The following is a 22,198-nucleotide window of genomic DNA, read 5'->3' as shown; positions in this document are numbered from 1 at the left end:
CATCTTTGTGTGAGTGTTCGGCAGCAGCGGGGTGAGGAGGCACTGGAGCCCTGCAATGTCCCACTCTGGTTGGTGTGGGCCATCCGTGAAGAGAATCCAGGTACAAGTAGCACTAATCAATGCTCTTCTCTCCATTTCAGGAGAAGAACGCACATAATGCCGCCAAGAGGTTGAGGACTGGTGGCGGGTCGGCCCAGTTGGCGATTCTCAGCCACTTCAAGCAGGATGTCCTAGACCTGGAGAGGCGCCATGTGCCCAGGTCCACTGGTGTCGGTGAGGCTGGGGTGCCACAGGCAGGTATGTATGCCCAGCAGTGATGTCACCATTGTTCTCCCAACAGCCATGGCAGTGCTGAATGTTCAGTGATTGAAGTTTGCAACATGGCTTGACCATTGCTTATGGAAGGATGAGCGCATAATGATCCGGGGGACAGGGATACACATTGACATTGTCTCCACATTAACTGATCCAATGTCCTTGTTCTTCCTTTCAGCATCAGCGGAGCAGGGCCGGGAGGTGGAGCAGCAGAGGCCCCCTCTCACACCTGAAGGCCCTGAAGTCACGTAATCATCAGCGTTACACCATCTCTGCCAGGCAGGCACCAGTGCAGATACTAGCACCTCGGTGAGAATTAGATCATCGGCTAGTGGTGAGGACACTTCACAGTCGCTGGAGGAGCTGGCAGAGACAGAGAGTGCCCATGGCACCAGCAGTCGGAGGACAGCAGGGGACCAGTCACATGCTCAGTCGGTGTCTGATGATGTGCCTCTGGAGTTGTCCGTGACACAGCAAACGCAGGAAATGCAGCCAGGTGTGCGGGAGCATCTGGGGGAGATACATGAGCCTATCCTTGGCTTGGTGTCCGTGGTGGTGGAGTCTATGCAGACTATCACAGAAGCAATGAGCTACATGTCCGAGCGCCATGCCTCCTCCATGGAGAGAGTAGCAACTCTCGTGGAGAGGCTCCTCCAGGAGACCAAACAGGGCTTTGTGGGATGCGCTTTGGCCAGCAAGCCCTCACATCGGCATTGACCTCAGCTGGTCAGTGCCAGTGTGGGAGATGTTCTGGGCACCAAGTTTCCCAGCTCGGTGCCCATCCATTCACGGTGAGCAGGGAGGTCCAAAGCGACCTCACGTCAGTGCAGCAGCTGCCTGCTGTCTATGCGGGCTCCTCTCAGGGTGTTCCGGATGAGGTCGGCCGCTCCTCCGCCCCTCTGCCAGTGACCGTTGCATCTGGTAAGGCTGCGATGACTGGAGAGATGCCAGCTCTGGAACTGGCAGCTCCTTCCCAGGCGGGGCCAGCACAGGCTCCATGGGCCAGAGGACGACCGCCAAGGTAATTGAGTCAAACAGGACAGCACAGTGAGCAGGTTGTCTCAGATGCCACACCCAGTGATGGGGCAGCACCAAGATGTAGCACCCGAAAATGTAAACATAAGGCACCTTAGGCACACCACGGGTTTATCAGTGGTGCTTTTCTGTTGGCCCACAATGAGAATTTTATGAGTTGGTGTGATTTTTAACTGCTTTGTCATTTTGTTTTCTTAAGTTCCTTTGATTGTAATATTAAATTCATACATGTCACCATGGCTGAGGGTGCCTCTTTTCTTCTGGAGGTGGATGGTTTCCAATAATGTTATAAGTGTGGGACATTCAGTTTTATTTGCAAGGCCCTTAGTTAATGTTCCTATCCAGGCAGATTTTGTACTTAGGCATCAAGTATGGAGCCTACAGCCCAGGCTTGTCCTGGAGGTCCATATGTGGTGTGCTAGCTGAAGGGTTGATGGATTAAAGCATTCCAGGTGTCCCTGCCTCCCTGGAGTATTTCCGGATCAGCGTCTGCCCCCTCAGCATTTCCCTGTGCATGCTCACCCTCGGACTCACTGCTGGACTCATCGTGTGCAGCCGCAGCCACTGCGTCTACATCTTCATCGTCCACAATGTCCCCTCTTTCCAGCGCAAGATTGTGGAGAGCGCAGCATGCAACCACTATCAGCAACACATGATCTGGGGGGTACTGGGCAGTCCAGGCATCGGAAGCACTTCTTGAGAAGACCAATGGCTCTCCACCACAGCCCTTGTGGAGGTGTGGCTCCTATTGTATCACTGCTCAGCTTCTGTTCTTGGATGGCAGAGAGGCTTCATGAGCCACTTTCTGAGGGGATAGCCCTCGTCACCCAGCAGCCATCCATTAAGCCGGGCTGGGAGCCCTGGCACCTGGGAGTGTCAGAGGATGTAGGCATCGTGGGAGCTGCCTGGGTACCTTGCACAGACTTGTAGAATCTGCATCCTGTGATCACACACTATCTGCACGTTCATGGAGTGGAAGCCCTTCCTGTTGACGTAGGCACTGGGCTCACCTGCTGGTGCCTTGATGGCCACATGTGTACAGTCTATTACACCCTGGATGCAGGGGAAGCCAGCAATGGCCACGAAGCCTCTGGCTCACTGTGTCTGGCTTGCCTGGTTGCAGCGGTAGTGGATGAATTTCAATGCATGTCTGAACAGAGCATCTGTAACCTGCTGGACAGAGGTGTGGACAGCTGATTGGGAGACACTGCAAAGATCACCCACCGACCCTTAGAAGGAGTCAGAGGCATAGAAGTTGAAGGCAGCTGTGACCTTTAGAGCCACTGGCATGGGGTGTCCACCCACACAGTTAGCAGAGATCTCAGGGCCTATCATCTGACAGATATAGTTGACTGTCTCCCTTGAGGGACGGAGCCTCCTTCGGCACTGCACCTCAGACATATTGAGGTAGCTGCTTCTCTGCCTGTATACCCTGGAAGCAGGATAGTGGTGTCTTCTGTGGCTCCTTCTGCCTTGGACTACCTCTTGGCCCTGCGCCCCTTGTGCCTGCACCTGTCCTCCCAAAGCTGGCTCCCCTGGAGGCTGAATGTGCACTCCTGGCCTCCCCCTTCTAGCCCTCCCTTCCTCCTCAGAGAAGCTGCCTCCAGTGGAGAGTTCAGCTCCCATTCCCAGGCTAAGGGAAGGCTTCCTGAAACTGCAGACCCAAAATATATTCCTCACTGCAGAGTGCTGACCTGAAGGTTCTGAGTCCAGACCAAGCAGCTGGAAAGTGAATTGAAGTATTGCAGATCACACAGGCAAGTATCAGTAACTTTGAAAAAACAATATTTGACAGGGCACACTCGCAACCCCACTGAGTCCTCTTCTCCCGCCCGTGGATGAGGTTTATACAAATGTGTCCTACCCGCCTGCCTGTTGCGCCCATGCGCCGACACAAAGATTGCATGAGTGCCGAAAAATCACTGTCGATTGGTGCCTCAAGGACCTTAAGTGGCTCATTAATTAATGGCTGGCGCGCATCGGATATCATCGCGCTCCCGCCCAGTCGGGACACTCGACTGACATCACCATGTGTCATTTCACATGCGGGCGTGCGGGGCACGCCCCTGCACACCAATGGCAAAATTCTGGCCCAGGGGTAGGCAAGAATGTGGGGTTGAGGTTACAATCAGATCAGCTAAGATCTTATTTAATGGTGGGGCAGGCTTGAGGGGCTGAGTGGCCTAATTTGTTTTCTTGTATGTTCGTACATATGTTCGTATGGAAGTGTGAGAGATGGATCATGTCAAGGTGAAGGAAGGGTGGAAATTGGAAGCAAAATTGATTAATTTTTCTCGTTCCAACTAACTAACCACTACTTACTTATCTCCCACGATGAAATACCCTAATAAGTAACTGATGAATACTTATATAAGTATTATTGAGTCAATATATTGGCAGTGCATTAACTTTAGGTAGCTCATAAAGCTATTTTTTAACTTTAGATTACCTTAACAATTTTGACATGGCTGTTTTACAAACTCATATTGAAAAACTTCACTTGTCCTGATTGTCTACTGTTACCTGCATAAAACAGTGGACTTAATTGTTTATTCAATAATTTAAGAAGTTAAATGAAAACAAAATAAAATAAAATTCATTTGGTACTAGAGGTTGTGTATCACATTATTTTGTTCAGATTGGTCCTGTGAATAAATTGTTTTCAGATTGCTTATTCATTGCTGGAAGTGATCTTTGTGGCCCTGTTCCACAGGGACGGTTATTCATGTATAATAGAGTGTGACTGTTCTCAAGACATGACAATATCATTTTATGCGGACATGAATCAGAGAGTCTATCAAGGATAGAACAATACAGCCATTCTGAATAGGAGGGAGTTGCTGGGATGGTGAAAACAAACCTGTTTAATGATTTACAGATCTGCAAGTAATAATTGGAGTACTTGTACTATTGCTGTTTACACTGTCAAAACCATCACACTTCCACTGAGTGTCTGGATTGTACTTTTCTGTAACAGATTGTACTTTTTTACTTTAATGTTGGTCTGATCCTGTTTACAAAATGCCAACATATCCATTCTAAGTTGAACTCATTAATATGTAGAACATTCCCCATGAATCTTATAGAAGAATTTTGTTCTTCACATATAGAATTTTCTAGCCCATGTCCTCTCCCTTACATGTCCATCATCTCTTATTTCTACCCCACCCATCATCATGAACCTGCAAAGCTCCTTGCCTCAGTAAACTTCAATTTCAAAGTCAATTTCAGAAAATTTCAAAGTCTTTGATTTCAAACTCCCCATTTGCAATATTCAGTGTCATTGACAACCCCACCCCAGCACATCACGCCACACTATCTGAACAATCTTCCCTAGCAATACATCCTAGCCAGTTTTCTCTACTCCTTTAACCTTGGATTATTGCTGATTTCCTTACCCCTCTTCTCCACCATTGGAGGCCATCCTTTCAGCTATTGGGCTATAAATTGGACCTTGTTGCACATGCACAATGACAGTTTTGGGACCAATGTCCTGTGTCCAAAGAGATCTGAATAATGTCCGATCAGAAACTGGGTAAGCCATTTTTCAGGCACCCCGACAGCTGCTTAACACAGGCATTAGATCCCTTACTTATGTAACTGAGGGGCCTAACGTCCTTTATGGACCCCTCATATGAAATGGGTGGCGATAAGTGGGTCAGGCCTGCCCTACACAGGTTCCTTCAGCTGCCGCCAACTGAAGGAAAGCTTTCTGAAAAGGATAACCTGTTGAGAAAACTTCCTGTGAGCCATAAGGGGAGCCGGAGTGTTTCTTCGACTCTACAGTGCCTCTCGATTGTGACCTTCCCTTCCGCCCCCTCGCCTCGCCATCTGTCCCACTGTCCCTTCCAAGTAAAACGTAGCTGCCTGTGAAGGTGAGAATGGTTTTGGCGCCTCACACGATAAATGTTAATGAGGTTCACAGCTCAATTTCGGGCTGACTTCACGAGCTGCTTGCGCAGCCCCAGTCCTCTGCTTTGAAAAGCTTCCAAAAAATCATTCCCTAGATTTCCCCAAACTTCTCTTTTCCAGCTGTTAACCAGCTACTTGCCTTTGTAAGTGCTGTGAGAAGTTCCCTTACACCAGCAGCTTTATGTAACTTTTAAAATAAAAACAGAAAATGCATATACTTAGCAGGTCAGGCAGCATCTCTGGAAATAGAACTTCAGCTTGATGCTTATGAACATACAAATTAGGAGCAGGAGTAGGCCATTCAGCCCTCAAGCCTGTTCTGCCATTTGATAAGATCATGACTGATGTGGCCTCTACTCTACTTTCCTGTCTATCCACTATATATCCTTTGACTTCCTTGTCAGTCAAGAATCTATCTAACTCAGCCTTAAAAATATTCAATGTCGCAGCCTCCACTGCTCTCTGGGGACGAGAATTCCACTTACTAGCGACCCCGTGAGAGAACTGAGAGAAAAATTCTTCCTCATCTCCGTCTTAAATGGGAGACCCCCTATTTGATGATCTTCATTGACTTATAATATTAACTCTATTTCTCACTCAATGATTTTGCCAGAGTATTTCCGACACTTTCTGCTTTTATTTCAGATATCCAGATATCCTTTCAAAAGTTGTTTTTATTTTGTTTATACAGCACATAATTACATATCTTCAAATGCTGAAGGATAATGGTACATCTATGATCCTTGTTCTGTGCTGAGTTAGCTGATTGGCAGTTGGAGTGCTACAACTGTCCACTAGATTTGATGGAAAGGTGAATTAGCTAGTGTTCCTGTTCATGAATGTTGTATTAAAGGAATGCATAGGCATGGGGACAAGTTTTCACTGAACTATGACACTGTCACCGTTGACAAGCTCTATACTCATATATGAAGATTGTCCCTTTGGATGAGGTGAGTTACCAGATGGGGCCATGCAATATCTATGGAGCTGTACCCTGATATGGGTTGGTGCCTTAAGGACAGGTGGGAGGGAAAATTGGATGAGAAAAAAAATGAAGCATTAAAAGGCATGTTTAGATCCCACAGTACCACAGAGTCCACAAGAGGAATAAAGTTAATACAGTAATTCTTCAACAATTAGTTCAATTAAGTCTAATCTAATCAATCCAACCAACACAGCAGTAATCTGACAGTTGATATGTTCTGTGATTTAAGCTTTGGCCTGTTAGTAACTAAGTCAATTGCTGACCACATTATAATCTGCAGATAATTAAGCCATTAATCATTATAATCTCTTTTTAACTACATTATAATTGAAATGCTTTTAAAGAATACTTACTGAGCCATAGATCTTTCCTCTCTTGTTCATGGCCAAATAATAATTGCTGTTAATTGCTTTAATCGCCACAACCCCAACTTCCACAGACGTAATTTTCAGTATACCTGGAACAAAACAGAATAATCTTGTTACTATGAAGACCATAGCAGGGGTATTTCAGAGAATATAGTCTAAATACTACTGATTGTAAAAAGGAAAAAGATTTATATAGAGACTGTAAAAAGGTCATATTCCTCATGCTGCACATGTGCTCCACAGAAGAAACAATGGCAATTCAAGGTGTCGTGGAAATGAAGTTTAGGCAATATGAACTATTTCACTGTAAACTCAAGTCCCCTCAAATACATTCAAGTTCTGCACAATGTGATAGTAATTTCTCAGTCTCACTGTGAGAGAAGACAGAAAAAGGATTGATGTAGCAGAGATTGTCACTAGGACTGTGGTTGGCTTGCAATGCTGAATCAACCAAGGACAAATGTTTCATCGCATCTGATCTGAATTTTATTGTAACAGAGATTAAATCACTGCCATTGAGCATGAAGTGAGGGAAAAGACTTTGAGGAACACTTTGGCCTCTCCCTACCAACCTGTTTTTCTTCAGAGACAGGGCGATACTGAGACTAAAATTGCAATGAGAAGCCTCCCGCTGTAGTAACAAGTGAAATAGACTGCTGTCTATTAACTGCTGTAAATGGCTGGAAGCCTCGTTAATATGTATGTTAGGATCCGATGATGCTTATAGGATCTCAGTGTTGTTTTAAAAATGGAAATGTGCTGTGCCTGTGCTGCTCAAGCCTTGGCCGCTGATGCTGAGTGATAAGTAGACAAACCAGGGTAAAGAGATCACCGCAGGCCATTCAGAAAAGGCCAACATTCAGTTCTGGGGCAGCTGCTACTGTGCCTCCACAAAAATCCTTCCGACTGCTGCCTAACTTCCCACCTCGCCCTACCCTCATAGTCCTGGCCCTATCCTGTAACTGACTCTCTGTCTGTTCAGGACCATGGTGAGGCTGCTGCACTTCCTGTTTGTTATGGCCTCTTCCCACCAACAATCGGAGAGTTTCCTTTCAGTTTTGGAAATAGACAAGCAGCTTGTTGGGTCTATGCAAACAAGAGCCACCCATCCAAATGTTTGGTAACAACACGTGCAGCCAGTCCTTCGGCAAGAACATATTTAACTTAAAGGGAGCCGACTATAAAGCTCAGGTGACTGCACTTACAAAGGCAGTTTGTAAATGGATAATCACCAGAAATGGGCCAGATTTCATATCCCAGGAATGAACAAGACTTTTAACTGAACTTTTTGAAAAAACAAGCTGGGGGCTGAAATTAAATAAATCAAACAGAGACAGAAATGATGACACAATTTCATGAATATGTTAACAAAGAGATAGCTGATGCAATCAGACCACACAATGGTTTGTGTTTGTCCAGATTTAAGTGACTGTCTTGACCATTGATCTCCTGTGGCCAAACTGTAAATAGCACTTATGAGTAAACAAGTTCCATTATGTCTGGGTTATGCCACATCCCTTGGCAATGCTAATTCCAAAGCTGCTTCAGAGGGCATAGCTTGTTCACCAACCTGATGATGCTGATAAACCCAAAATATTCCCCATTAAAACACCTTTATATGTTAATGGGCTATTCATGAACCAGGATGTGGAATTGACACATGGTTTAAGATGTTACAATCAAAAGTAGGGTTTGCATCAATCATTATAATGGTGTGATTTTTGTACTATAAGAACCTTGCATTTAGGGACAGAGGCTGCGACTTGCAAGGATAACAGCAGCTGGGATTGATCATCACAGATGGGAACATACTTCTGTGAGTGATCGTCGGGGTGAGTAATGTTTGAGAATAAAAGGAAACAGCTTTTATGGGTATTGAGTGAAATTGAAGGGAGCAGGGTAGTAACTTTTATAAGTTATCGGTGGTACAATGAACAGTTAAAATAACACTGAGTTGTACTGAGTTATGAGCCTTGACCCATTTACCCAAGCTGGATGGGTTCAACTCTGGAATTAGAGAGTAACCAAGGAGGTGGGGGTTCACCTAACTACACAGGCAGGTACTCCGATCTTTTGGGCCACTGACAACATAAGCTGAGAACGAAAATAACCTCCACCATTTCCTGGCTCAGGCATTGATTCCCTGATCAGCAGGATAATGTCACTCGAGCTTCTTCCACTTTGAAGAGAATTCCCATACACTTGACTAGAATTGTTCTGGGTGGAGCAACTGAGACAGACTAATCATTCAGAGCTTCAACAAACATTGGAGTCAATGCTAAACTTGATGTTCTAACATTGGAGCTGTGGAGAAAAGCACATGATAAAATGTAGGTAGATCATACAGTAGACGTCATGGGTGGAATTGTCCCAGAATTGCACTAATTCCAGTAGTGGGCGTGTAAATTGTTTTACTTGCTGGCCTGCCTCAATGGCGGGTTTTTGAGCTGTATCACCCCCTTCCTGCCTCATTATTTATGCAGTCATGGGAAACATGCTGTTTCACTGGCAGGCTTCTACCGATTCGCACGCCACACCGTCACCTCACCGCTTCCGTACTCTGGGTGCCATATTTGAACTGCAGCCATGCACACAGCTCTCAGTGCTTCCAGCCCAGGACTGCTGCGCAGAAGACATGGACCTGAAAGGCAAGAGGGCTGCAGCCCACTGTTTTTCTGATGTGTCCCTGGAAGGCCTTTTGGACACCGTGGAGTTGCACCGCGATGTCCTCAACCCCTGCTTTGGCCGCAGGAGGCCCATCAGTGTCACTTGGAGGCGGTGGCAGAGGTGGTCAGTGCCAACTCTGCACAGAAGTGGTTGGCCATCCACTGCAGAAAGAGGATGAATGATCTCATCCGTGCTGCCAGGATAAGGCAACCATCTCATCACTCTAAACTCACACACTTACAAGGCCATCACACAGTCACTGGCATCTCACTCACTGCCAGCTCAAGGGACATCACCACTTACTCTCTAACACACAACCTCACATCTCCATCTGGCCTCATCTACCCTGGAGGCTGCCTCCTCAGTCCTCACCCTCTTGAGGCCACTTGCACAGATCAACATGTGTCCCAACACACACTCTTTCCCCAGTACTGCCCTAGCCCTGCAGCCTCTTCCCTTGCCTGAGGCCAGTTCTCCCCATTCCCCAAGCAAGCTCTATCCCTGCACCCATTGAAAAGCCACCTCCGCCTATGGCTGGTCTGGTACTTAGAGACCAGCTCGTGAGACCCCCTAAAATCGATGTGATGCTGTCTGTGAAGCCAGGCGCTGATGACCATGAGTGCTGCCTGAAGCAAGATAGACAGACCAACCTCAAAATCCTGAGTGAAGTGCAGCTGACCAGGTGCACATTGCTTATTTACAGTTGTGAATGCCGACATGGCCAGATGATACAGTGTGGGGGGTTATTCTGGTGGGAAGGCAAGACGATAAGATGCAAATGCATTGGAATTAGGTTCCTGGCGTTGGATGATGGGAAAGGCAGCATACCATTAATGGGCGGAGGGAATAATCTCAAACTGGTTTCACGATGGCGTAAAACCGATTTTTGGCCTTCTCGCCATATTGTCCACTCACACCTGTCATGATGCCCGACGCCAAAGGGGTGGAAAAATTCCAGCCCAGGATAAATGATGTATCTTCTAAGTTTGTTTGGTAGGGGGAGATGGTGGTGTAATGGTAATGTCACAGGGCTAGTAACCTAAATACCCAAGCTAATGCTCTGGGGGCATGAATTCAAATTCCACCATATGAAATTTAAATTCAATTAGAAAAAGAATCTGCAAATGAATGTTAGCCTCAGTGATAGTGATCATAAAGCTTTCAATGATTATTGTTAAAAAAAGCTATCTGGTTCTGAAGAAGAGTTATACAGACTCAAAACGTTAACTCTGTCTTTGTCTCTCCACAGGTGCTGAGAGACCTGCTGAGCTTTTCCAGCACTTTTTGTTTTTGTATCTGATTCAATAATGTTGTTGAGGGAATGAAATCATCCTTACCTGGGCTTGCTTACATATTACTCCAGATCCAAAGCAATGTAGTTGACTCATAAATGCTCTTTGCAATAGCTTAGCAAGCCACTCATTTCAAGGGCAATTTGGAATGGGTAACAAATGCTGTGCTTGCCAGTGATGCCCACATCCCATGAAATAAATATGACTGATTATTATATTTATGAAAATCTACATTGACATGCATAGTTTATCAATGTCCTAAGTAGGGCTTTACTTTTTATAAATTAAATGTTTCATAGCTGTTCAACATAAACAGTACAGCCAACCATCAATTCCAACATTACCACATGACGAATAAGGCAGTGTTGATGCCAATAAGCAAACATTTGGATACGATACTAAGCAATGTGGTAAGGCGGATTTAGCACACAAGTTAAATAATCATGAACCACCAGCAACAAAGGGGTTAAATGTTGATTTCCGACATGTTCTGTCACTTGTTGTTAGGTGAAAGTTCTGTGCTTATGAGGTTTTTGGCCACTAATCTGAAGGTGTCCCTGGACTGAAGGTGGCATCTTGTGAGTGGACTTCTTCATTAATAGGCAGATCTGAGTTTGCTAGAATTCAGATGTATTCTCTGTTTATTGCTGTTTTTCTTCTGAGATATAATGACAAGATGCGGGCAAGGACAGAGAACCAGATTGTCGGTGTTGGTTGCAGAATGATTTAGTTGCACGTCCTCGAGGTTTGTATGTACACTTCCTGCTCATGCTGCTACGCATTATTCAGCTACTGAGTAAACAAGGGCCAAGGTGACTGTCCGCAGGGTGTGAGCATCTGCTCCCCAGCTGGTCCCAGCTAAATTGTGGATTAAATTGATTGAATTGAGCCTAGTCTTTATTTTGGCTCTAGTTTTCTTCAGATGTTGACAGTTTGATAAACTACAATCCAGAACCACTTCAAGGTAATTTGAGGAGTTGCGTGTTCAGTTGTATAGAAGAGAGCACACAAGGACTTCTTTGCATGCTGGTTGTTCAAATAAAATACAGAGACAAGTGTTTTATGAGGATTCAGACAAAGCTGCCACAGTTTATAATAGCTCTCAAGCCTTCTGCAAGCGTATGTTCTGTTTGGGCATGAGTTCTCACTTAGATGGCTATCGCAAAGTTACCTGCATATCTAAATTTCCTCGACTGAGTTGGTAGGATGAATATGAAGAAGCAATGGTGCCAATACTGAACCACGGGAGAGAGGGAGATGTTAACCTTCACGTGGTTCTAAGTGCTATAGCATGACTAGTGACATTATCAAAATGACCAAAAGCTGATCGATGGGAACTAAATTAGGAACACTCAGCTCCATTTCATGTATGATCCTTAAAGTTAACAGACGGAGAAGATTTTAATTGCATCAGCCCACACTGATTTATATCACTCCAACACCTATTTTCCCCAAAGCCCCACCTTGCTGTGTCCAAACATTCTAATTGGGTGCTAAAAGTAACCGCATATCACAGTTTGTGTTGTATAGAAGCAACTGGCAAACTGATTGATATCATTTTACATAATTAGTCTTTATGACAACTGTAAGCCTAACTGAGTCAAGACTGAAGACTATTTCACCTGTTTAAAACCAAAAATGCTTGTGGCATCATTGTTCCATATGTTTCTCAGATCATTAATTACATTTTTTTGCTCCAGTAATTGCTAATTATCTGCCAGGGAACTTTCAATACATGATCATACTGATGTCATGCAGAGGTCTGGACTCTATCATGTTCTCTTTCTTGCAGAGGCTGGGTGATGGACTGCGTTACAACCAGGTGAGGAAGGGTAGGATGACGCCTCTCTTTTCCCACTCCTCATTTGGTCACAGCAGTGTTTTTACAAAGCATATGCTTTCCAATTCCATGAATGTTTATGGGCTTTGAGCGTAAATGTCACAATCAGGCAGGTTTTCTTGAGGTATTTTTTAAAAAAAAGAGAATATCTTTTATTGTGCTTAATCTGGCCTAAGAAAATAATAAAAAAATCTCCAACTTTCACACACGTGCATTCAAAGCTCTCACACACATACACAAATATATTACAGAGATTATGCAATTTAAAGTCCAGTAAAATTAAAGGGTTTTACGGTTGGTGGCATGGCTGGCTTCAAGCTGAACTCAGCGGTCCTTCTGAGTTTGAGGTTGAGAAGGTTTAAAGTTTAGATGGATAATTTATCTGTTCTGAATATAGCAGCTGTAGAGTTGAGTTATTTTAAAAATCTCTGTCTGCGGCACATGGAGAGTCAAAAAACAGCAGAAAGGGTTTGGAACTTGCAGATTGGATGGAAAGGTTGGGGTGGGGTGGGGGGTGTAACCTACTCAGGGTCTGGATTCTTTAGTGTCTCATTTGTTTGTGCTGGTCTGCAACAAAAACGGAGACTTAAATACACAAAGGTCCATCACATGAATCTCTCTCCAACTCTCTAGTGATCCAGATATGGCCATGGCTAGTGGATTCCAGTTGCCTGGTTCAGGTAATTAGATTATGTCTGGGCAACATTTTTTTATAGCCAGAGTCCTATTGTGTAAGTGATTATGTCTAATGGTTTGTCCCCACCCAGTTGAATATCCAAATAATTTTCTAGATTCTTTGCTAATGGAGTAGGAGACGGCCCCCATTCATAGTCCTTCAAGGCAATGGTTCCTGGTGAGGTTGACTCTATTTCAATGGCTTTGGAATGTTGATGGTACTCTGATGCAAATGTTTGGCCATTTCTTGCTGTGATTTTACTTCATTGGAATGTGGCTTTAGTCCTTTTAAAAATTCAATAAATGCTTTCCAGCCCGTAAATGTATAAAGTCATTTTTAAAAAATTAAGCATGGCTTTATAACAACAGGACGTTGGCTTCAATTGGATCATGTGCTCCTGCAAATCACTGAAAACCATGTTTTGATAGCAGGAGCAGTGGTGCTAATTGAGTTGGAACAAGTTGCTACCTCTCAGTATGAAAACATGTCTGGACTTTGTGATCACCTTCATTCAATGCCTACCCTGCTGCCAGGATGGCATTTGCATCAAACTGTCCAAAAGGTTGCATGTTGTGCACTCTGCACCCAGGCCTTCTCAGGCCTTCACTACCAGATGTCGCTTGCCATGAACATCTCAAGAATCCTTAAAATGCAAATGCCCTCCATCCTCCATGCTGCAGGCACCACTGGAGGGCCTTGTACTAGCACTAGAATAAGGCACATGCGTTGGGTGTTCACAGACTTTTTTATTAGGTATAAAATGAAAATTATTTTTGAAATTGTTTTGTACAGAGAGCATTCTTGTAATAACTGATAAGCTTGCAACATTTGTTGACAAGAATATCCATTTATTTGAGAGGGGCAGCTCTTCAATGAGCTGCTGCTGAAGAGCTCCTGCTGCAGGCAAATATTGTACTCCTCCAGCTTCCTCGCCATCCTCTATGTCATCAGCAACCTCCTTTTTTCACACTGAATGTCATCCTCCATTGGTTGAATCATGTATTGCCACATGACAGAGCAAAATTTTGCAGTATACAGCAAACCAGTATCATACAGAACTCTCTTCATGATTTCTATTGCAGAAAGCCACTGGACCTGCCCACACATGTAAGAGGTCACTTGCAGGAGTAATTTATAGACCCCTTGCCAAAATTACACTGTAGGACAGAGTATACAGGAAGAAATGAATGGGTTGTGTAAGAAAGTTACCACAATAATAATGGGTGACTGTGATCTACATGTATATTGGATGAATCCGATTGGTAAAGGTAGCCTGGAAAATAAATTTATTGAGTGTTTTGAGGACAATTTCTTAGAGCAGTACATTCTAGAATCAACCAGGGAGTTGGCTATTCTAGATCTTGTAGGGTGAAATGAGACAGTATGAATAAATTACCTGTAGGAGACAGCGATCAAAACATGATAGAATTTAACATTCAGTTTGAAGGGGAGAAGAGTGGGTTTAAGAGTAGTGTTTTAAATCTAAACTTAAGTATAAAGGTATGAAGGCAGAGCTAGCTAAAGTGAACTGGGAAACTAGGTAGGGACAGTCGAGTTGCAGTGGCAGACTTTTAAGGAGATGTTTAATAACTCTCAGCAAAGATTTATCCCATTGAGAAAGAAAGACTCTGAGAAGGATGCATCATGTGTGGCTAAAGAAAGAAGTTAAGGGTAGTATAAAATTGAAAGTAACACTGTACAAATCTGCAAAGATTAGTGGTAGGTCAGAAGATTGGACAGATTTTAAGAACCAGTGAAGAATGACTAAAAAAAAAATAAAGAGGGAGAAAGTACAATATGAGAGAAAGCTAGCTAGTGATATGTAATAAAATAGCAAGGGTTTCTACAAGCATTTAAATAGCTTTGTTGGTCCTCCAGAGAGTGAGTCTGGAGAATTGATAATGGAAAACAAGGAAATGGCAGAGGCATTGAACAGGTATTTTGTGTCTGTCCTCACTGTAGAAAACTTAGGAAATTTTCCAAAGCTACTTGAAATTCAAGAGTTGAAATGGAAGGAGGAGCTTAAACAGCCACCATCCTGACCATGGAAAGGGTTCTGGGAAAACTATTAGACCTGAAGGCTGACAATCTCCCAGTACCAGGTGACCTGTATCCAAGGGTCTTAAAAGAAGTGGCTGCAGAGAAAATAGAGGCATTGATTATAATCTTCCAAAATTCCTTAGATTCTGGAAGGGTCCCAGTGGATTGGAAAATAGATAATGTAACACCTTTATTTAAGAAATGAGGGAGACAGAAAGCAGGAAAGGCCAGTTAGTCTAATATCTGCCATAGGGAAATTGCTAGAATCCATTATTAAGGAGATTATAGCAGGGTACTGAGAAAATAATAATGGGATCAGGCAGAGTCAACATAGTTTTGTGAAGGGCAGAATCGTATTTAACTAATTTACTAGAGTTCATTGAGGAAGTAACAAGTAGGGTGGACAAAGGGGAACCTGTAGATGTGGTGCACTTGGATTTCCAAAAGGCATTTGATAAGGTGCCACAACAAAGGTTACTACACAAGATAATATCACATGGTGTAGGGAGTAACACTATAATGGATAAAAGGATTGCTTAGCTAATAAGAAGCAGAGTATTGGTCTTTTTCGGATTGGCAAACTGTAATAGTGGAGTGCCACAGGGATCAGTGTTGGGGTCTCAACTATTTACAATCTGTATCAATGACTTGGATGAAGGGACCGAATGTATGGTAACCAAATTTACCAATAACACCAAGATAGGTAGGAAAGTAAGTCGTCAAGAGGAGGTAAAGAATCTGCAAAGGGATATAGATAGGTTAAAGTAGTGGGCAAAAATTTGGCAGATGGAGTATAATGTGAGGAAATACAAACTTATCCATTTTGGCAGGAAGAAAAGGAAAGCAGTATATTATTTAAATGGAGAGAGATTGCAGAACTCGGTGGTATAGAGAGATTTGGGTGTCCTGGAACAGGAATCTCAAAAAGTTAGTATGCAGGTACAGCAAGAGATTAGGAAGGCAAATGAGATATTAGCATTTATTGCAAGGTGAATGGAATGTAAAAGTCGGGAAGTTTTACTGCAGCTGTACAGGGCCTTGGTGAGACTACGGGCGGGATTTCCTGGCCCCGCCCTGTGCCAGATTGTCCCGTCCCGCCGAAAGTCAATGGACTTTTGGCTGGGCTGCCGAATCTCCTGCGGCGGATCCCGCCAATATGGGGCCGAAAATCTCAGCCCACATCTGGACTACTGTGTAGTTTTGGTCTCCTTATTTGAAAAAGGATGTAATTATGTTGGAGGAAGTTCAGAGAAGGTTCAGTCGACTCATTCCTGGGATGAAGGACTTATCTTATGAAGAAAGATTGAGCAGATTGGACTTATACCCATTGGAGTTTAGAAGAATGAGAGGTGATATTATTGAAACATACAAGATCCTGAGGGGACTACATTGGGTGGATGCTGAGAGGATGTTTCACCTTATGGGAGACACTGAAACTTGGGGACATAATGTAAGAATAAGATGTCTCCCTTGTAAGACAGAGCTGGGGAAAATTTCTTTTCTCTCAGACGGTCAGTAGTTTGTGAATTCTTGCCCCTAGAAAGCAGTGGAGGCTGTGTCGTTGACTTTATTTAAGGCTGAGTTAGAGTTAGATTTTTGATGGACAAGGGAGTCAAGGGTTGTTGAGGGGTGGGGTGGAGTGCAGACAGAAAAGTGGAGTTGAGACCACTACCAAATCAGCTGTCATCTTTTGAATGGCAAAGCAGGCACGAAGGGTCCAATTGGCTACTGATACTCCTAAGACCTATGCTCCTACATCAGTCGTCTGTTCTGAGAGCTTTTGTTGACCCATGGATCATAATTTGGCTGCTGAGCATATATTCCTGCTAGAATTCATGAGCCAGTTGAGGAAGAGATAGCTCTTACCCCAAGCGGCACTTTCCCGTGCAGAGTGAAACATTGAGGGGTGGAGGATTGGCACAGTATAAAAGCTTCATGGCAGCTGCCAGCACAGAGGGAACTGACCTCCATCACGCGCTGTTAGTGCAGATGAACTTATGGTGATTCATGAAAGCAGTGGGGCTGTGTGAAGAAGCCTGCAGTGTGACATGGGTGCAATCAGTGAGGACCTGGGGTGTGGGGAATCTGCAATCGGTGTGAACCCGAGAGCTCTATCCTGCTGCTTCTGCTTGTCCATTGGGAACGAGATGAAATTGCTTTCTTTAAGAAACATTACCTCAGTCACCTGCTTAATGGAAACATGAACTGCAGACTGACTGGTGTTTGATATCCCTTGTGACAGTCTGAAAGAAACCTGAGGCAAGGAAGTTCAGGGCTGCAGTGACCTTGACTGCTACTGGCAGTGCTGGCTGTCGATCATGCCAGAAAGAGTCCATTATGAAAAAATGCAGTGACAATTGCCACCCCCACCCCCGCCCCCGAGATTTCATAATCTTCTGCAATTATTACAGCATTTTGAAATCATTTAATTAGCAAAAAGACTGTTTTGTCTTAAGTTTGGGGTCTAGATAGGGTTTCTTTAGGGTTTGCCTGTTACCCTAAGAATGCTACCATAGACTGTTACTCAGAAAAACCACTCTTGTTTATTTGCAGATCTATATACATCTCAATACTCTATGCGAGGTTGTACTTGTGCTCCCCACAAAATCTCAGTTACTTAATCATGTGATATTGCATCACAGTTACATCAGTATCAGGTACTCCTGAGGTTAATCCTTCATTCTACAAAGACCACTACCTAATACAAGTCAAATACCTCCCAAAACCTTTCAGCATTTTACCAGGGAGCAGCTGAGAATCCTGCTGGCTGAACGTGTGACACCTATGTCTTATGGATGCTAGCAGGAACTAACAATGTGAACCATGGTGAAAATGACTTTGGAGGTCCCAATTACATCAGCTGATGATGATTTGTATATCTTCATTGTGGCTGCACTGAGGAGTTCTGGGCACCTAAATTGAGGTCCACCTGAAAACTGGACAATCATGTGTCCCATGTGATTTATTTTTCCGCTACTGTCTTGTATGATAACAAGATGGAAATTGTCCCCATTAACTCCTTTGGATAATGCTGGCAATTGTCAGTTTTAAGGAAACCAAGTTACAGTGCTTGAGCTGCATAATGAGAGATTTTTGTACTCTAGTACAACACAACTGGTCTTTTAGCTATTGACAGTCCACTAGAGATGGATACAAATCTAAAACTCCCTCCTCCCACCTGGTGGAAATCAGACTGGAGTGAAGGGCTTGTCCACTGCCATCCCATGCTGATCCGGCTGGCTGCAATTTAAATTGCAGGTGGTAATGATACCTACCTGGAGTGATTGAAAGCTGGAAGAGATTCAGGTAAATTCAAATTTTCCATTTTTAAAGATTTTTCTTTTGTGCTAGGTAGAACAGGAGCACCCTGAAAAGAAACCTTATCACATCTGATTGTTGATCATGGGGAGAATTTTCTCCCTGTCAGGCGGGCCAGTTGGGAGCGGGCGGGTGTGGAGCTGATCGTCGCCCGCAATCGGCTGCGTGCCGCCATTTTGCGTAGGCGGACCAATTAAGGCTTGCCCAGTGTGACATGCGCCCAGAAGCGCTCAGCGCTACCTGTGCAGGCGGGGGGAGGGAGCAGGGAGAGTCACGGCCTGCACTCTTTCACGCATAATCAGGGAGATTAACTTCAGTGTTAAAGTTGGGAAAAATAAAAAAATAAAATTATTCAGGCATGTCCCTTCATGTGACAGTGTCACATGAGCTGGGACATGTTTATGAATTTTCATTAAAATTTTTCTTTCATTTGTAAAACATTCATGAAACCTCATCCCGCCCTCGGACGAGGTTTCATGATAAATGCGAAGGCCGCCTGGGCTCTTCGCCTGCCCGCCAACCTTAAGGTTGGACAGGCAGCTTTCTCAATAGGGATAATTGGTTTTTAAATGGCCTTAACAGGCCCTTGACAGTTTGGCGGGCGCGCAGCCGACTCCGGTGCGCACCCGCCGAATGGAAGGTCAGAATGGCGCGCGGTGACACCGAGATGCACGCCTGATGTTGCCGTGCATCATTTTACATGTCGGCATGTGGGGCCTGCCCCCGCACGCCGCACAGAAGATACTGCCCCATGAGTTGGGGGACAAATTCAGATGATGGTACTGTGCGATTTGCATCACAAGATAAACATTTAAAAACATTTTCCAGTAAAGGCAAAATGGAGCTAAAAAGCTTCATTCTCAGATTCCACAAATCTGCTTGTACATTAGTTACTTGGTTGTTTGCTGTGTTTTTGATTAATGCTTAATGAATTACATGCAGCACTTTACCTTGTGGATTTACTTCTCTGCTGATAAGTAAAATGCAGACTGCATGCAAACTAAATTCTATATTGACAATGTGATTTTCTTTTTTCATGTAGTCATAGTTTTCAGGAATTCCAACCAATTGCTAGCAAAGAGTAAACTTCAGCTGAAGTCATAGGGAAAGTCATGCAGTAGATAATATAACAATTTTAGTTAATGGTCTCTCAAATTCTCTTGGTATTCCTTAAGGCTTACATTCTACAGAGATAAGTACAGAATATGTTCTATTTCCATGTCAACAGGAACTGTACTGTATTAGGGGTCTGAATTATTATACACTTGCCGTTAATAATTTCATTTTACATACGTGACATTTGCAATCTTTTAAATCAAGCAGAATATTTCCTATTTATTATCATAATTAAGACTATCAATTTTGACTGTGTGTGTTTTTTGAAGGGAAAGTTTACTCATATTTATTAAAGTTCAGTATTATGTCTCAAGTTGTCAGATACATGCAACAGGCAATAATTTCTCAATCAAACAGAAAAGCATGCAGACTAGACTTCATTTCATTAATAACTCAAGATATTCATGTTTGTTGCATTACGAACAACACTGCCATAGTGGATCTAGAATGTTAAAGTCAAATTTTAACATTTAGAAACATAGAAAATAGAAGCAGGAGTGGGTCATTCGGCCCTTCGAGCCTGCTCTGCCATTCAATATGATCATGGCTGATCCTCTATCTCAAAGCCATACTCCCGTTCGCTCCCCATACCCCTTGACACATTTAGAGTCCAGAAATCTATCTATTTCCTTATTGGGCAGAATTTTCCCCCCGTGGAGGGGGCGCAGTTCAGGAGCAGGCATGCCTCTGATTGGCGCCCCTGATCGGGGGCATGCCGCCATTTTACGTGGGTGGGCCAATTACGGCCCGCCCAGCGTGACCTCCGCAAGGAAGCGCTATGCACTCCCTGTGTGGGCAGGGGGGGATTCCCTCAGCCGAGAGTGCACTCTTTTACGCATGTGCGCGAAAGAGTGCACTCATCTCCCTGAGGCTAAGTGCAACCTCAGGGAGATCAGCTCCACAATAAAAAATCTTAAAAGCAGAAAAAAAAACTTCCCTGACATTTCCCCTCAAGTGACACTGTCACATGAGTCAGGACATGTCCATCACTTTTAAAAACACTTTTATTAAATTTTTAAAAACCTACATGAAACCTCATCCCAATAGTGGATGAGGTTTCATGCTTTTTCCAATGCCTGCCAGGGCTCCTGGCCTGCCCACCAACCTTAATGTTGGACTGGCAGGTCCACTAATTACTTTAATTACTTTGTCAGTGGCCTCAATAGGCCATTGACAGGTTAGCGGGTGCACAGCTGATTCGGCTGAGCCCCCACCGACCTGAAAATTGAAATGAGGCGGGGTGACGTCGGGAGTTCCGCCTGACATCATCCCGCATCATTTTACGTGTCGGCGAGCGGGCCCCACCCTCCGCTTGCCAACCGGGAAATCCTAGCCATTAAGTATATTCAGTGACTTGGCCTCCACAGCCTTCTGTGGTAGAGAATTCCACAGGTTCGCCACTCTCTGAGTGAAGAAGTTTCTCCTTATCTCAGTCCTAAATGGCCTAAATGGAGATTATGACCCCTTGTTCTAGACCCCCCAGCCAGAGAAAATATCACCCCTGCATCCAGTCTGTCCATCCTTGTCAGAATTTTATATATTTCAATGAGATCCCCTCTCATTCTTCTAAACTCCAGCGAATACAGGCCTAGTTGACACAATCTCTCTTCATATGACAATCCTGCCATCCCAGAAATCAGTCTGGTAAACATTTGCTACATTCCCTCTATGGCAAGTATATCCTTTCTTAGGTAAGGAGACCAAAACTGCACACAATACTCTAGCTGTGGTCTTACCAAGGCCCTGTACAGCTGCTGTAAGACATCCTTGCTCCTGTACTCAAGTCCTCTCGCAATGAAGGCCAACATACCATTTGCCTTCTTAACTGCTTGCCGCACCTGTGTGCTTGCATTCAGTGATTGGTGTACAAGGACACCCAGGTCCCTTTGTAAATCAACATTTCCCTATCTATCACCATTTAAATAATACTCTACCATTCTGTTTTTCCTACCAATGTAGATAACTTCACACTTATCCACATTATACTACATCTGCCGTGCATTTGCCCACTCACTCAACTTGTCTAAATCACCTTGAAGCCTCATAACATCCTCCTCACCACTCACATTCCCACATAGTTTTGTGTCATCAGCAAACTTGGAAGTATTACATTCCCTCATCCAAATCATTGACATATATTGTGAATAGCTGGGACCCAAGCACTGGTCCATGCGGTACCCCACTAGTCACCGCTTGCCGTTCCGAAAAAGACCCATTTATTCCTACTCTGTTTCCTGTCTGCTAACCAATTCTCAATTCATGCCAATATATTACCCCAAATCCCATGTACTTTAATTTTACATACTAACGCCTTACGTGGGACTTTATCAAAAGCTTTCTGGAAATCCAAATACACCATATCCACTGGTTCTCCCTTATCTTTTCTGCTAGTTACGTCCTCAAAAAACTCCAGTAGGTTTGTCAAACATGATTTCCCTTTCACAAATCCATGCTAACTTTGTCTAATCCCGTTGATATTTTATAAGTGTCCCGTTATCAAATCCTTTATAATACTCCAGCATTTTCCCTACTATTGATGTCAGGATAACCTGTCTGTAATTCATTGTTTTATCCCTCCCTCCTTTTTTAAATAGTGGGGTTACATTTGTCATCCTCCAATCTGCCAGGACTGTT

The 22,198-nt window shown here is 44.0% G+C and overlaps 1 protein-coding gene across 1 annotated transcript in view; it reads right to left on the bottom strand.

The window, feature by feature from the left end:
* LOC144685525 (fibroblast growth factor 10-like) overlaps nucleotides 1–22,198 on the bottom strand; it is a 187,632-nt gene that overhangs the window by 5,741 nt on the left and 159,693 nt on the right. The window contains exon 3 of the mRNA XM_078550123.1: nucleotides 6,601–6,704. Coding sequence (XP_078406249.1) covers nucleotides 6,601–6,704 — 104 coding nt within the window. The remainder of the gene's footprint in view (nucleotides 1–6,600; nucleotides 6,705–22,198) is intronic.

The sequence above is a fragment of the Cetorhinus maximus genome, chromosome 1, assembly GCF_964194155.1.
Source record: "Cetorhinus maximus chromosome 1, sCetMax3.hap1.1, whole genome shotgun sequence".
Lineage (NCBI taxonomy): Eukaryota > Metazoa > Chordata > Chondrichthyes > Lamniformes > Cetorhinidae > Cetorhinus > Cetorhinus maximus.
Note: the sequence above shows the minus strand (reverse complement) of the source record. Positions and strands in the feature narration are given on the sequence as shown.